Source organism: Lampris incognitus, chromosome 14 (assembly GCF_029633865.1).
Source record: "Lampris incognitus isolate fLamInc1 chromosome 14, fLamInc1.hap2, whole genome shotgun sequence".
Taxonomy (NCBI): Eukaryota; Metazoa; Chordata; class Actinopteri; order Lampriformes; family Lampridae; genus Lampris; species Lampris incognitus.
In genome coordinates, this window is record NC_079224.1 from 30,755,431 (window position 1) to 30,769,696 (window position 14,266).

Below are 14,266 nucleotides of genomic sequence, written 5' to 3' on the forward strand. Positions count from 1 at the left end.
ACAGATGGGTTCAAAGTGGAGGTGGGGTTACATCAAGGATCGGCTCTGAGCCCTTTCTTGTTTGCAATGTTGATGGACAGGTTGATGGACGAGATCAGGCAGGAGTGTCCATGGACTATGATGTTCATGGATGACATTGTGATCTGTAATAATCATAATAGTAATGTAGCAAGAGTAGGGAACAGGTTGAGGAGAGGCTGGAGAGGTGGAGGTATGCACTGGAGAGAAGAGGAATGAAAGTCAGTAGGAGCAAGATGGAATACATATATGTGTAATGAGAGGGAGGACAGTGGAATGGTGAGGATGCAAGGAGTAGAGGTGACGAAGGCATATGAGTTTAAATACTTGGGTTCAACTGTCTAAAGTAACGGAGAGTGCGGAAGAGAGGTGAAGAAGAGAGTGCAGGCAGGGTAGAGTGGGTGGAGAGGAGTAAGGAGCGCTTTGCGACAGAAGGGAACCAGCACGAGTTAAAGGTAAGGTTTACAAGATGGTTGTGAGACCAGCTATGTTATATGGTTTGGAGACAGTGGCACTGATGAAAAGACAGGAGGCGGAGATGGAGGTGGCAGAGTTGAAAATGCTAAGATTTTCGTTGGGAGTGATGAAGAAGGACAGAATTAGGAACGAACATATTAGAGGGACAGCTCAGGTTGGACGGTTTGGAGACAAAGCAGGAGAGGTGAGATGAGATTGTTTGAACATGTGCAGAAGAGAGATGCTGGGTATATATATATATATATATATATATATATATATAATTTTTTTTTTTTTTTTTTTTACATGGTGATGCTGATCATGTGGCTCAGGTCCTGGGCTGTTCCGGTGGCGTCTGGACACTGCTTGGCGTCCTCCTCATCATATCCTTCATATATTTTATAATTCCATTATAATTCTGTTATCCTCTTTCAATGACGTATTCTGTAAATTGTGTAAACACAACATCCCTTGTACATTGTCCATCTTGGGAGAGAGATCCCTCCTCTGTTTCTCTCCCTGAGGTTTCTCCCTGTTAAAGGTTTTTAAAAAAAATTTTTTTTTAGGGAGTTGTTACTTAACTGGTGCGAGGGTCTAAGGACAGGATGTTGTGTTGCTGTAAAGCCCCTTGAGGCAAATTTGTAATTTGTGATATTGGGCTGTACAAATAAAATTGACTTGACTATATTGGGAGAAGGATGCTGAATATGGAGCTGCCAGGGAAGAGGAAAAGAGGAAGGCCAAAGAGGAGGTTTATGGATGTGGTGAGGGAGGACATGCGGGTGGCTGGTGTGACAGAGGAAGATGCAGAGGACAGGAAGAGATGGAAACGGATGATCCGCTATGACGACCCCTAACGGGAGCAGTTGAAAGAAGGAGACTTGTCCGCTCGCCACCACCTTTTCTGCTTGTTTTATAGATTATTTGCTTTGTTTTCATACATTGTGTATATATCATATGACTTTTTCTGAAGTTTGTTATGTAGTCCTGGATTGCAGGCCTCCTATCTACATTCATCACGTTTGGTTCATGCATTGGGCAATACTGGCCACAGCAATGCTTAATATCTATGTGGATGTGGGCAAAAAGGTTTAGGTATGGCACAGAAGTAATTTATTCTTGAGATAAACAATATTTAAATAAATAACGTTAGGTGCCCTGTGAACAATATTTTTTAATACTCAGTGACATCTACCTTGCGAGATACCTTAAGTTATATCTTCAAAAATTCACAAGTAATTCACAATGCATGCTGTATAGGGACAAATGTGTTACTGGGAGTTACTGAACTGCAGGGGCAAAACCATGGTATAGACATGGGGGGGGGGCAGTATTTGTTTTGTCTTTTTAAAGTGCATTTCCCACAATTCGATGATATTTATATATGAAAATTCACACATTTGGAACATAGTTTTGAGGGCTTGCATTGTGACCACATATCATCATCATTTTAATTTGATAGCTTGAATATCCTGCTTGTATTATTAGTTTTATTGCTTTAATGTTATCACGCTGTTTAGCTTGTTGTATAGTAAGTGTATAGTGTACAGTGTACAGTAGCAACAGTTACTTGAAACGTTAGATATTGCCTTATCTACTAAGCTAACGTTACCTATTTCGGTATCTAGTTACTTACTGTCTGAAAAAAACCTCATATATCTGCCAGTGTGGACAGGTGTCCTGCCAAGGTTTGTATCCCTTGATGGAAGTGTGCCCCTGGCCAAAACCCAAGCTTGTTTTTCACTCTTTACCAAACCGAACCGTATCATACGCCAAAATCTTCAGCGTCTTCTGCTGAATCTAGCAATACCAAGTGTGAAACAAAATGACCCCCGTTTTGGACGCTAACACCGCCGGAATTTACCCTCTGATAGGAGGTGTACCCCCTCTGATAGGAAATGTACCTCCTCTGATAGGAAGTGTACCCCTCTGATAGGAAGTGTACCCCTCTGATAGGAAGTGTGCCTCCTCTGATATGAAATATACCTCCTCTAATAGCAAGTGTACCCTTTGATAGGACATGTACCTGCTCTGATAGGAAGCGTACCTGCTCTGATAGGAGTGAAAAACGCTATATAAAATACAACTTGATTGATTGATTGATTGACGTGCACCCCGTCTGATAGGAAGTGCACACCCTCTGATAGGAAGTATACCCTCTCTGATAGGAAGTGTACCGCCTATGATAAGAAGTGTACCTCCTCTGATATGAAATATACCTCCTCTAATAGCAAGTGTACCCCTTTGATAGGACATGTACCCCCTCTGATAGGACGTGTACACCCTCTGATAGGGAGTGTACCTCCTCTGATAACTACTCGATTCAACAGAAAACGCTGAATTTGTTGATGTATAATATGTGTATGTTAGTTTCAAATTGTGGAACCAGACACACAAATAAAGAGCCATTTGCTAGTAGATCCCCACAGAAACAGCTTGTTCTACAAGCACTTTTTGGGTGTCTTCATTCCCACATTAAAAAAAAACATACATGTTTTACATAAAATATATATATATCCAGCGTTTTCTGCTGAATCGAGAGTCTAAAATCATTTGGATGGATTCAAATAGGAAAACAAAATCATGTAACCGTTCTTCTAAAGCACCCCTGAGCAGGTCTTGAGGAAAATTAACATCCTTTACTTCACAACATCACGAAGTCGACATCAACTGATACTGAAGTTGATGTCCTGCAAGGGGGGGGGGCGACAAATTCACAAAGACAACACCCATAAATATTGTTCTTAAGGTCCAGTTTAGCTTGTGCCTATAAACAATACAAAGGCAGTAAAAATCCATTTGGTTGTGGCCTATTAGAAAACAAACAACAGCGCATGCTCTTCAGCGTGCGTTCATGAACGAGTGGCCTGGAGAGAAGAGAGGAAAGAGCAAGGAAGGAATTCTAATATCATGGATCAATTTTCAGATACCCTGAAGCCATCACTACAAATCAGGCCCCAGAACAATAAATAATACAGCATATTCTTATCTACATGGCTTCACCCCCTCACTCCGCATCACTGCTGTAAAACTACATGACAGCCAACACAACAACACCTAAGTTACGTACATTTGCATCCTTTATCGGTCATTCATTTGCAATTTATTGGACAATTTCTAGACATGAATGATATATGCAAACACTGACATTAGCATGGCTTGTGGTCTGGAAATCTGATCTTTCCTTCTGCCAGGGTTAGTCCAGTCCAGCATAACCTCACCAGAAGGAAGAAGGAGAAGAGCCATGTGTGGCTTTTGCATCACATTCATTGTGAGGGAACCTTCCTGTCTCTATTTCAGTATTTGGAATTGGATGCACCCCCCATTAGAAGGCAGAATAGAAACCAGTCGAACTGGGGGCCCCCGGACGACTGGAGTTGAAAACCACTGAGGTAGAGGATGATGATGGGGATGATGGTGATGATAAGGAGGAAGATGAAAGAATGGACTAGAGGTGTGAATGAACACAATGGTGATAATTAGAAGTATAAACGACTACTGATGATGAATAATTTACCCCCCCTCCGAGCCGCTTCTTGAGAAAACGAGTTATCCTTTGCTGTTGGAATTGAGCGCCTGTTAGTTAGCTCATTAGCAACACTGAGATGGTTTCTAAAGCCGTTCGGTGTAGCACTGGGATGAACACATACATTTATAGTCATTATTATGTACATTATGTACAGTTATTAGGTGCCATTACTGCAAATTGTAGCTTTAATTTAATTCTTGGTCATGTTTTTTTGCTTGCAAGTTATTTTTCGCCTCATAAAGTTCATGGAAGAAAACACCAATTAGAATGTCGCCGCCTGCCCTCTACTGGCCTCGCTCTCTTTTTGTTTTTTTGTCTGGCCAGACATTCATTCATTCATTTTCCCTAGCCGCTTATCCTAATTAGGGTCGTGGGGTGCTGGAGCCTATCTCAGCACTCATTGGGCGGAAGGCGGGGAAACACCCTGGACAGGTCGCCAGTCCATCGCAGGGCAGACACACATTCACATCTAGGGGCAATTTAGTATCTCTGATTCACCTGACTTACATGTCTTGGGTAATTATTGATTACTCCTGTATCTGGAGAAAAAAGTGCTGCAATGTCAAGAAAAGAGGCCTGTAACTATTATGACTTGGACAGGCTCACACACAGGTGCTGTGGCCACTGTGTGTGCGCTGGAATGTATGTTTGGGCCCTTATTTGAGTTAATGCCTATGGGTATGTACATGTCCATGTTTGCATTTTTCATGTTTGTTTATGTGTGTGTGTGTGTGTGTGTGTGTGTGTGTGTGTGTGTGTGTGTGTGTGTGTGTGTGTGTGTGTGTGTGTGTGTGTGTGTGTGTGTGTGTGTGTGTGTGTGTATTTTCATTTGACAAAGGCTTTGGACTGTTTCTCCACATAGCATCTTCCATATCTATTTCAGTTAGGAGATTAATGAAGGAGTAATAGGGCACTTGGAAACACTTACAACACAGCCAACAGACCACTTTAAGATATGTCGTATCTAATGGTCTCTTCCTTTTTTTAATCAAAACTTAACCTCTTAGCTTAACTGAACTTAATGTAACCGATCTTAACGTCATTCATTCATTCATTCATTCATTCATTCATTCATTCATTCGTTCGTTCGTTCATTCATTCGTTCATTCATTCATTCGTTCGTTCGTTCATTCATTCATTCATTCGTTCGTTCATTCGTTCATTCAATCATTCATTCATAACTTACGGTAATTTAACTTAATTTACCTTAACTTACCTTACCTTAACTTACCTTAACTTAGCCTAAATAGCACTACCAAATTGGACTGTGTGAACCAAAATATTTGCCCACCTAAACTTTTAAGACTTGGTGTTCAGACGTAACCTTTAGTTTCAGAAATGTCGTGTCTAAACTGTATATAAACGTTACTTTTAAAGCTTTCTCGCGTTTTTCTTGTAACGCTGTCATCGCCAATTACTTAAAAATCACGAGACCGTTACCAATGTTTTCTATCCTTCTAGTTTTAAAGCCCTCTGCTAATGTCGGCCAGGGTGTTGTAAAAGCTTTATGAGCGACCTTATTACTCATTTATTCATCCCTATGTAGACTATGACTGACGGAAAGGTGAGGGAATGAAATAAGGTGAGGTCGCGCATGCGCATTGACAGCAAAAAAAAAACCGGACGGGACGATGCTGGGCTGCATTTTCACCATCACATGAAGAGAGGATACGTATCGCTCTCGCGCTCTCTCTCTCTCTCTCTCTCTCTCTCTCTCTCTCTCTCTCTCTCTCTCTCTCTCTCTCTCTCTCTCTCTCTCTCTCTCTCTCTCTCTCTCTCTCTCTCTCTCTCTCTCTCTCTCTCTCTCCCCCCCGCACAACCGCTACGAAGGAACCGCGCACGTATCCAGACTCGCCGCGGAGGATTTGCCGAGTATAGAGCGCCATAGCCGCCACCATGTCAGCTGGAGGAGATCTGGGGAATCCTCTGAGGAAATTTAAACTCGTATTTTTGGGAGAACAGAGCGGTGAGTCGAGTCTTGAGGAGGCTGTGAGGGAGGTCTGGACGTACGTACCAGCCCTTTGCTAACGTTGCTGACGTTAACCGCCGGGGTTTTTGTACGGTTGCTGATTTTTTTTGAAGTTTATTTTATCGGCAGTAGCGGTAAAACCCGAGAACCGAGCGACTGCGGTGCTGTTTCGCGCTAATGTGACTAACCCGCTGGCTCTTGGCCACTGTCTGTGTGTGCCCGTAGACAAACTGGATTAACCGTGGGGAAATGATTGCCTTAATTACGATGTCCGTCCTGCGCGATCGCCTGCGAATAAAACACATTTCCGCGGAGCGACCTTTTAAAAGCGCTGCCCATCGCGCCGCGTCGTGTCTCTGCCGTGGTAGCGAGCGATATAAATTGGGATGTTTTGATGTAGTAGTGCTGCAGTGGCCGACACAAATATTTGCTTCTTCTTCTTCTTCTTCTTCTTCTTCTTCCTCCTCCTTTCTCTCTTCTTTTTTTCTTAATTTTTTTTCTTAAATCGATGGCCTCACTGAGCGTTTTCTCGCAGTCATTTATAACCTAAAACGTCAATTTTTACCCCTTTTCTCGTGCGTTTTAGGGAAAAATCATAAACATTTCCCATGTGTCAGTTCGGGACACACCCTAGGTTGACTGCGATGTCTGTGTGGCATTCCTGAAGCTCTTCGCCTGACGCCGTCACGTAGCGGCGGTTTGAGCCCATAAACAATAAGATAACAATGGCTTGACGGTATACCACAACATTATAGTCCTATCCAATAATCCATCTATCCTGGAGACAGTGGCTTGTGTGTGTGTGTGTGTGTGGGGGGGGGGGGTTAATGTGATGGCACAGATTCATGTGGGGGGGGGGGACTGATCGATAATTGTCGAGCGCTATAAAGCTCCTTGAATACGTGTTCAGACATCTGTAGTGGCAGTGGACGTTGCCATAAAATGAAGGCTAGCAGCAAAGGCAAAAGAGCCAAAGCTCCTAAACCTAAAATATGATCATGTTATAGGATTTTGGTAACCGACCAAATGACTCGTGTGCCTTCGATTATAACGTGTATGTGTGTGTGTGTGTGTGTGTGTGTGTGTGTGTGTGCGTGCGTGCTTGCGTGCGTGCGTGCGTGTGCATATATCTGCTGAGTACTCCCATCTATATTCGTTGTAGTATATGTTGGCTAGGCGTTGTGCTCCTCCTGCCTGTCGTGGCGATCAGATGCTGCAATGTGTCTGTCCATGGTGCTGAAACAAGGCCCAGTATGGCCACTGCCCATTGGCAAGCTTACGCAGCCTTCAAACTATTGCTGTCTCGATAGGAGACATTTTCGACTGCTTTGGGCTTGCTGGAACCGTTAATCTGGTGTATTTAAACCCTTTATGATTTCTCTGATATCTGTTAACCCGTTCAGCTGATTGGCCAGGATTGTACAATGCAAACTGAAAGGCGCATATTGGGTTGCCTTCCGATGAAGAAATAACCTTTTTGATTAAAAAAAAGAAGAAGGGAGTATTGTGTATCTATGTTTCCAAACAGATATTGATATAAATCAATGCTTGGCCTTGTGACATGCATAACTCTGTTTCTGGGTTTTATGCATGCAATAAGCAAACATTTACCCATACAGTTATTTCCCCACAGACATGTCGTTGAAACACCGACGGTTAAGATTTTGAACTGACTTGCTTAGTCATTGGGCTTTACTTGTATTTGTTTTGACAATAGATTAATGTCAGATTTGTTAGGGATCATGTTATTGCAGTGGGTTGATAGTGTGCATGTGCATGGATGACATTTACTGTCATTGTGTCACATCGAGCACCACAGTTGAACGGAGAACCTTTTTCTCGGCATTATTCATGGTGATTACATTTGCTCTTGGGTATCAGCAGGTTTGGGAACTGTATCAAAGTAAAGCTAAATTGAAAAAAAAATCTGGTTTTCTGTTCCAGTGGGGAAGACGTCTCTGATCACCAGGTTCATGTATGACAGCTTTGACAACACATACCAGGTGAGCCACAACTAAGGACCCGGGAAAACAAACTGAATTTAATATATCATCATTTCATGATTAGCATCTGTATTTAATTAGCATTATAAGAAGTGATGGGGTTGGGCACCACTATTCTCCGTGTGTGTGTGTGTGTGTGTGTGTGTGCTGCGTGTGTGTGTGAGCAAACAATAGTTCGTTATGCTCCCTGTTACATTAGGGCACAGTTTAATGTGTGTAACCACAGAATAAAGTCCCTTTTTTATTTTGACATGCACTGTTAATGAAGGTCACTTTTTGTCTAAGCACTTAATAAGACGAGGAAACACATCTCCAGGTTTGTGTTATTGATCTTCTGCTTCTTTTTTGTTTTGTTTGTTTTTGAACCACAGGCAACCATAGGAATCGACTTCTATCAAAGACGATGTACCTGGAAGACCGAACAGTAGGGGGCTCTGATTGTCTTTCAAAGTTACATGCATACACACATCTATTGATTAAGTAGCGTACTAGCCTTGAGGGCAGTTTGGATCCCTGTGTTTTGCTTTGGTATGAAATTGTCTCCTCTAACCTTTAAATTAATATGCTTCATCATTTTGTCTCAAAAACTGGCATGATTATCACCAGGTTGTGTTTCAGGTAGCAACATCTTTGGTTCTCTGACTTTTTGAGCCACGAGAAGCCCCTGATGGAGTTCTCCACTCCAGCGAATCTGTCAGGAACATTACCTTTATTCTCTGTAAACCTGCACACTATTTGAATTTGGCTGAGTCGTTTGTTTGTGATCGTTCATGGCCTTATGGCTATGTTTTCTATGTGAAGCATGCGGGTTAACACTGAAACGGCTGTTAGTGTTGAAGCAGCTGTTGAAGGCGTGTATGTGTGTGTGTGTGTGTGTGTGTGTGTGTGTGTGTGTGTGTGTGTGTGTGTGTGTGTGTGTGTGTGTGTGTGTGTGTGTGTGGTGTGTGTGTTTGTGTGTGTGTGCATGCAGGTCAGGCTTCAGCTGTGGGACACTGCTGGACAGGAACGCTTTCAGGAGCCTCATTCCCAGCTACATACGAGACTCTACAGTAGCTGTAGTTGTTTATGATATCACAAGTGAGCAGCAAACTATCTATCTATTTCTCTATCTATCTATCTATCTATCTATCTATCTATCTATCTATCTATCTATCTATCTATCTATCTATCTATCTATCTATCTATCTATCTATCTATCTATCTATCTATCTATCTCTCTCTCTCTCTCTCTCTCTCTGTCTTTCTCTCTCTCTCTCTCTCTCCTCTCTCCTCTCTCTCTCTCTCTCTCTCTCTCTCTCTCTCTCTATCTATCTATAATAATACAGCTTAGCATGTGTAGGTAGTGTAGGGTTTCTTACGTTGGAAAATTGAATTGCTTTATCAAAATGATCTTTCCTCCACAGATGTGAATTCATTTCAGCAAACCTGCAAATGGATTGATGATGTCAGGACAGAGAGAGGAAGTGACGTCATTATCATGCTTGTGGGCAACAAGACAGATTTGGAGGAGAAGAGGTGAACTGAGAATATTTGATTGGTCTGACTCATTCAAGTACTGTACAGTAGACATAAGTAGGATTTATATCTCTCACGGACGTATTTATGTATTGCCTAAGCCTAGGCAGTGTGTTTTAGGGAGAGACCATACACTAAAAGCACAAGATTGCAACAACACAATATCTGTCATCTGTAGTGTTGACATTAGTCTGTCTATAAATGTTCTTTGGTCTGCTTTTCTTGCAGACAAATTACCATTGAGGAGGGAGAGCAGAGAGCCAAAGAACTGAATGTGATGTTCATTGAGACCAGTGCCAAGACGGGCTGCAATGTCAAACAGGTGATCCCTGCCATTTCACACCATTCACCACACTCTCACTACAGTTTTACCCTCAGATACCTTACATAGCATGCAAGGTTTCGTCAAACATGACCGAGAAACATTCTTTATTTTCCAAGGGTTTAAATTTGTCACTTTGTGATACAATAAAGGATACGCAATAACCCTGCGATTCTTGTCTTTCTCTCTCTCTCTCTCTCTCTTGCATCTTGTTTCTTTCCCCCACCTAATGCCTACTGGCCTTTGTCTCTCTACCTCCACTCCCGACCCTTTCTGCCCTCCTGATTCTAGCTATTTCGCCGCGTTGCAGCAGCATTACCTGGAATGGAGAGCTTGGACGATGCAAACCCTGAAGGCAGTATCCTTTCAAACTGCCATGACTCAGTTTTCTGACAACTATAGCTGCCAAAAAAGAGAGAAAGCAACACAAAACAAGAAAAAGACAGTTTTTTTAATCTCATAGTGGTTGCTGGCACTACTGCAAACAGTTGGCTCAACCTTCTGTCTGCTGATGCATCAGCATTTAGCCCCTTGTGCTCAACACAGAGAAATGTTTCGGGTCAGTACGAGTCTATCTGACTGATGTAGCACCACATAGTGGTTGTCTGGTACATAACATGTGACAAGGAGCTGTGATGGAGGAGAGTGACTGTAGCTGCAGAGAGAGACACAGGTTAAATGTTTTTGCAACGCAAAAAAAAATTCTTAAAGTATTTCTTACTGTGAAATACGTGCAACTTCTTGCAGTTTTTCCCTCAGTTGCTTAAATGCAAGTTCCTGAAACATTGTCTAGCTTCTCAAAACTAAGTGCAATCCCCGTGACGGTTAAAATATTCAGCACAACACTACATTTTAGCAGCAAAAGTCCCTGAAACATAAAAAAAAATTGTTAATGAGTACAACAGTGTCACCAAATGGAGGTATGTCTATCATTGTAAAAAGACAGGCAGTATGCCATGTATCAGCATCAATACAACATGGTCAACACGGAATGCATCTTATATAACCTAATGTGACTACCATGTCTAGTATTGCTGTCAATAAAGATTGTCCCACTGTAAAGTAAATGAAAATACTGAAAAGATACGGTACATTTGACTGTAGCATCTCACTGGTCATCCAGTATCTTCTCTATTTGGCCACAACTACCCCACTCTTCCGAGCCATCCCGGTTGCTGCTCCATCCCCTCTGCCGATCCAGGGAGGGCTGCAGACTACCACATGCTTCCTCCAATACATGTGGAGTCGCCAGCTGCTTCTTTTCACCTGACAGTGAGGAGTTTCGCCAGGGGGACGTAGCACATGGGAGGATCACGCTACCCCCAGTTCCCCCTCCCCCTGAACAGGCATCCCGACCGACCAGAGGAGGTGCTAGTGCAGCGACCAGGACACATACCCACATCCGGCTTCCCACCCACAGACACAGCCAATTGTATCTGTAGGGACGCCCAACCAAGCCGGAGGTAACACGTGGATTCGAACCGGAATCCCCGTGTTGGTGGGCAACGGAATAGACCGCCACGCTATCCAGACGCCCTGTTTTTAGTATTTTGCATATTTGCACAATGAACGTATGTGCACTTGTATTGTAGCAATGCTTCAGTACAGTTGCTTTATGTGTGAATGCAGTCAGAAATTATGACGCGTTTTGGGGAAATCAGTCAATCGTGTGGGATTCTGACGCACCGGTTTGGTAGTGCAGACGCTCATTTGAGGATTGCGTTTAAGCGACTGAGGAACATTTGTGATATTTGACTCTTTTCTAACCCACCTGTTCTCCTTAATTTGACAACTTCCAGTGATCGACATCAAGCTGGACAAACCAGCAGAACCTTCCGTCCCCGAGGGCGGCTGCTCTTGTTAATGCAGAGCTGCTATTTGACAGCTCCCTTCACACCATAGGCTTGTTGTGTTGCTTACTACTGGTTAGCTTCCAGTTGACTTCTCTAATTGGATATGGGATCTGGGCCTTGTATCTGATTGGACGAATCCAATGTTACCTTTCAGTCTTGTTCAGTTGTAAAATATTGTATACTTTGTCAATATGTAAGTGCCAGAAAGAAGAAAAAAAGGTAAAGAAACATCAAACTAAATGAAAACAAAGCGTTTTGGAAAATGGAAAAAAAGGGATACAAATGGAATTCTTTTCGCTGTTATGTTTTATATTTTTTATATATAAAAAGGGAAAGCACCAAAAATGATGCCTAACCGTATAAGGAGAAATAGTGGGGTCGGCCATTTTCCAAGATGGCCGCCATATCTGAATGTCTGCAGCACGTATGCACGCTGATCTGATCTTTGACCTTTTGCCTCCCTTTCAGCGTCTCTCCACCCCGGGAAGGAGGTCGACTATCTTAGAATGTTTTATAGCATCTCTCTCTCTCTCTCTCTCTCTCTCTCTCTCTCTCTCTCTCTCTCTCTCTCTCTCTCTCTCTCTCTCTCTCTCTCTCTCTCTCTCTCTCTCTAGCATCTCGTGATGAGCGTATCTCATTTGATATTCCCACAAGAGTCAACTTACAGTAGGTTCACCCAACAGTAGCTGTGAAAATGTGGCACACACAACTCTCTCTCTCTCTCTCTCTCTCTCTCTCTCTCTCTCTCTCTCTCTCTCTCTCTCTCTCTCTCTCTCTCTCTCTCTCTCTCTCTCTCTGGGTTTAACTTTTATAGATCAAACTGTCTTGTGGTATAAAAAAAGGAAGTGATAAAATGACAGCTTAATATCACAGACCCCCCCCCCACCCAGTCTCCCTATCATCTCCATCCTGGTACTACACATATAAAGATCCACTGTAATGCACTGCACTGTATATAATAATGTAATATGTATGTTGTGAACGTCCCTCTGTAGAAGTGGTCCTTGTTCACTGGTATGAATAATGTAATAATGTTTAACGATTAATAAATTACTGATTAAAGGGCTTCACTCTCCTAACCGCCAACACCTAAGTGGTAGTAGAATGTCATCTGGGGTTTTTATTCCGGGTTTTTTTTAATGTTTTATTATTTTCGTCAAAGGGTCCCCGATTTGTTATTCTATAAAGTAATTGATGTCCCCCCTGAGATGGTGAGAAGGCCGTGGGAGGACGAGACGAATATGTCCTGATGGTATGTACGCAGTACATGTCAGTCCAAATGCGATCATGCGAAGCATATGTGCACAAGATTGAGATTTGGGAGACAGAAAAATGACTGACAGCAAGCGTGCTGTATTTCAGTATGACAGCCGGTTTTTACGTGAGTTGGTGAGCGTGGCGGCAGTTGCAGTTGGGTCGGTGAGCGTGGCGGCAGTTGGGTCGGCGAGCGTGGCGGCAGCAGTGGCGCCCCCAAGGGGTGGCTAGGGGTGGCCACGGCCACCCTGATACTATCCCTGCCCCCCCCCGCTGGCCCCCCCAGCCATGAGTCACATATGCAGAATATGCTTCTGATTATGCAGAATATGCTTCTATCTGATATTTTACATTAGGTGCTGTTAATTTAAATTAATAATGTATATATTTCTTAACTCTCATATTGACAGTTTTCAACTAGCCTATACAGTATACTACAACAGCATCATAGAATTCCCGAAATTCAGTCATGGCTTTTGGTTTTGGTGTGCCACCCCAAGATTTTCAGTGGCCCCATTTGGCCACCCCTATGAAAAATGTCTGGGGGCGCCACTGGGCGGCGGTTGGGTCGGCGCGGCTGAGAGCACGCTACGAATCAACCAGCCAGTCGCTTGATGGATTGATCAAATGGGTATCAGGCCATGTTTGCGGCATCACTTCTCCACGGGATATTGTTGAATCACACGTGTCGTACCAGTCACGACGTCCACACTGGCGAATCGGCGTCTCTTGCGGGAGAAGCTGATAGTTCAGGGGAAGTTGAAGTGGAAAGCACCTTTTAAGAGGAAAACTGTCGCTGTGAGGCATCGGGTCACTAACATCTTGCGATCCTGATGCAATAGGACAGGTATTCCCCTACAGCATTTTGATCTCCCACTGGGCAGGCAGGTAAAAGCTGACAGTTGGTATAGTTAGTATACGAAGGACTGCTGCATAGCGTGGGGGTTGCAAGATGGCCTCTTGCCTCCTCAGAGGGCAAACCTTTATTTCTACCCTTAACTGAGGACTTTTCAAGGACCAATGCCTGCTAATGGGGTTTTGTTATAGCATTAGTTGGAGAGAGAGAGAGAGAGAGAGTGTGTGTGTGTGTGTGTGTGTGTGTGTGTGTGTGTGTGTGTGTGTGTGTGTGTGTGTGTGTGTGTGTGTGTGTGTGTGTGTGTGTGTGTGTGTGTGTGTGTGTGTTACCTTTTGGAGACTTTTTCCAGTATAAACACCGACCATGTTGGGACCAGCAGTCCTCATGGGGACCAAAGCCGGGTCCTAATGTGGCAAAGCGTCATTTCTGAGGTCCTGGTTAAGGTTAGGGGTAAGGTGTGAACTGATGTTAGGTTAAGGTTAGGGTTAGGC

General features: G+C 43.3%; 1 protein-coding gene across 1 annotated transcript; it reads left to right on the plus strand.

Moving 5' to 3' along the window:
• Positions 1–5,899: 5,899 nt before the first annotated feature.
• Positions 5,900–11,676, plus strand: rab6bb (RAB6B, member RAS oncogene family b). The gene is given in 10 exon segments (XM_056293324.1): positions 5,900–5,969; positions 7,917–7,975; positions 8,347–8,365; positions 8,368–8,399; positions 8,946–8,984; positions 8,986–9,052; positions 9,379–9,490; positions 9,719–9,812; positions 10,104–10,170; positions 11,612–11,676. Coding segments are annotated over 10 exon segments (624 nt in total).
• The last annotated feature ends 2,590 nt before the right edge of the window (positions 11,677–14,266 follow it).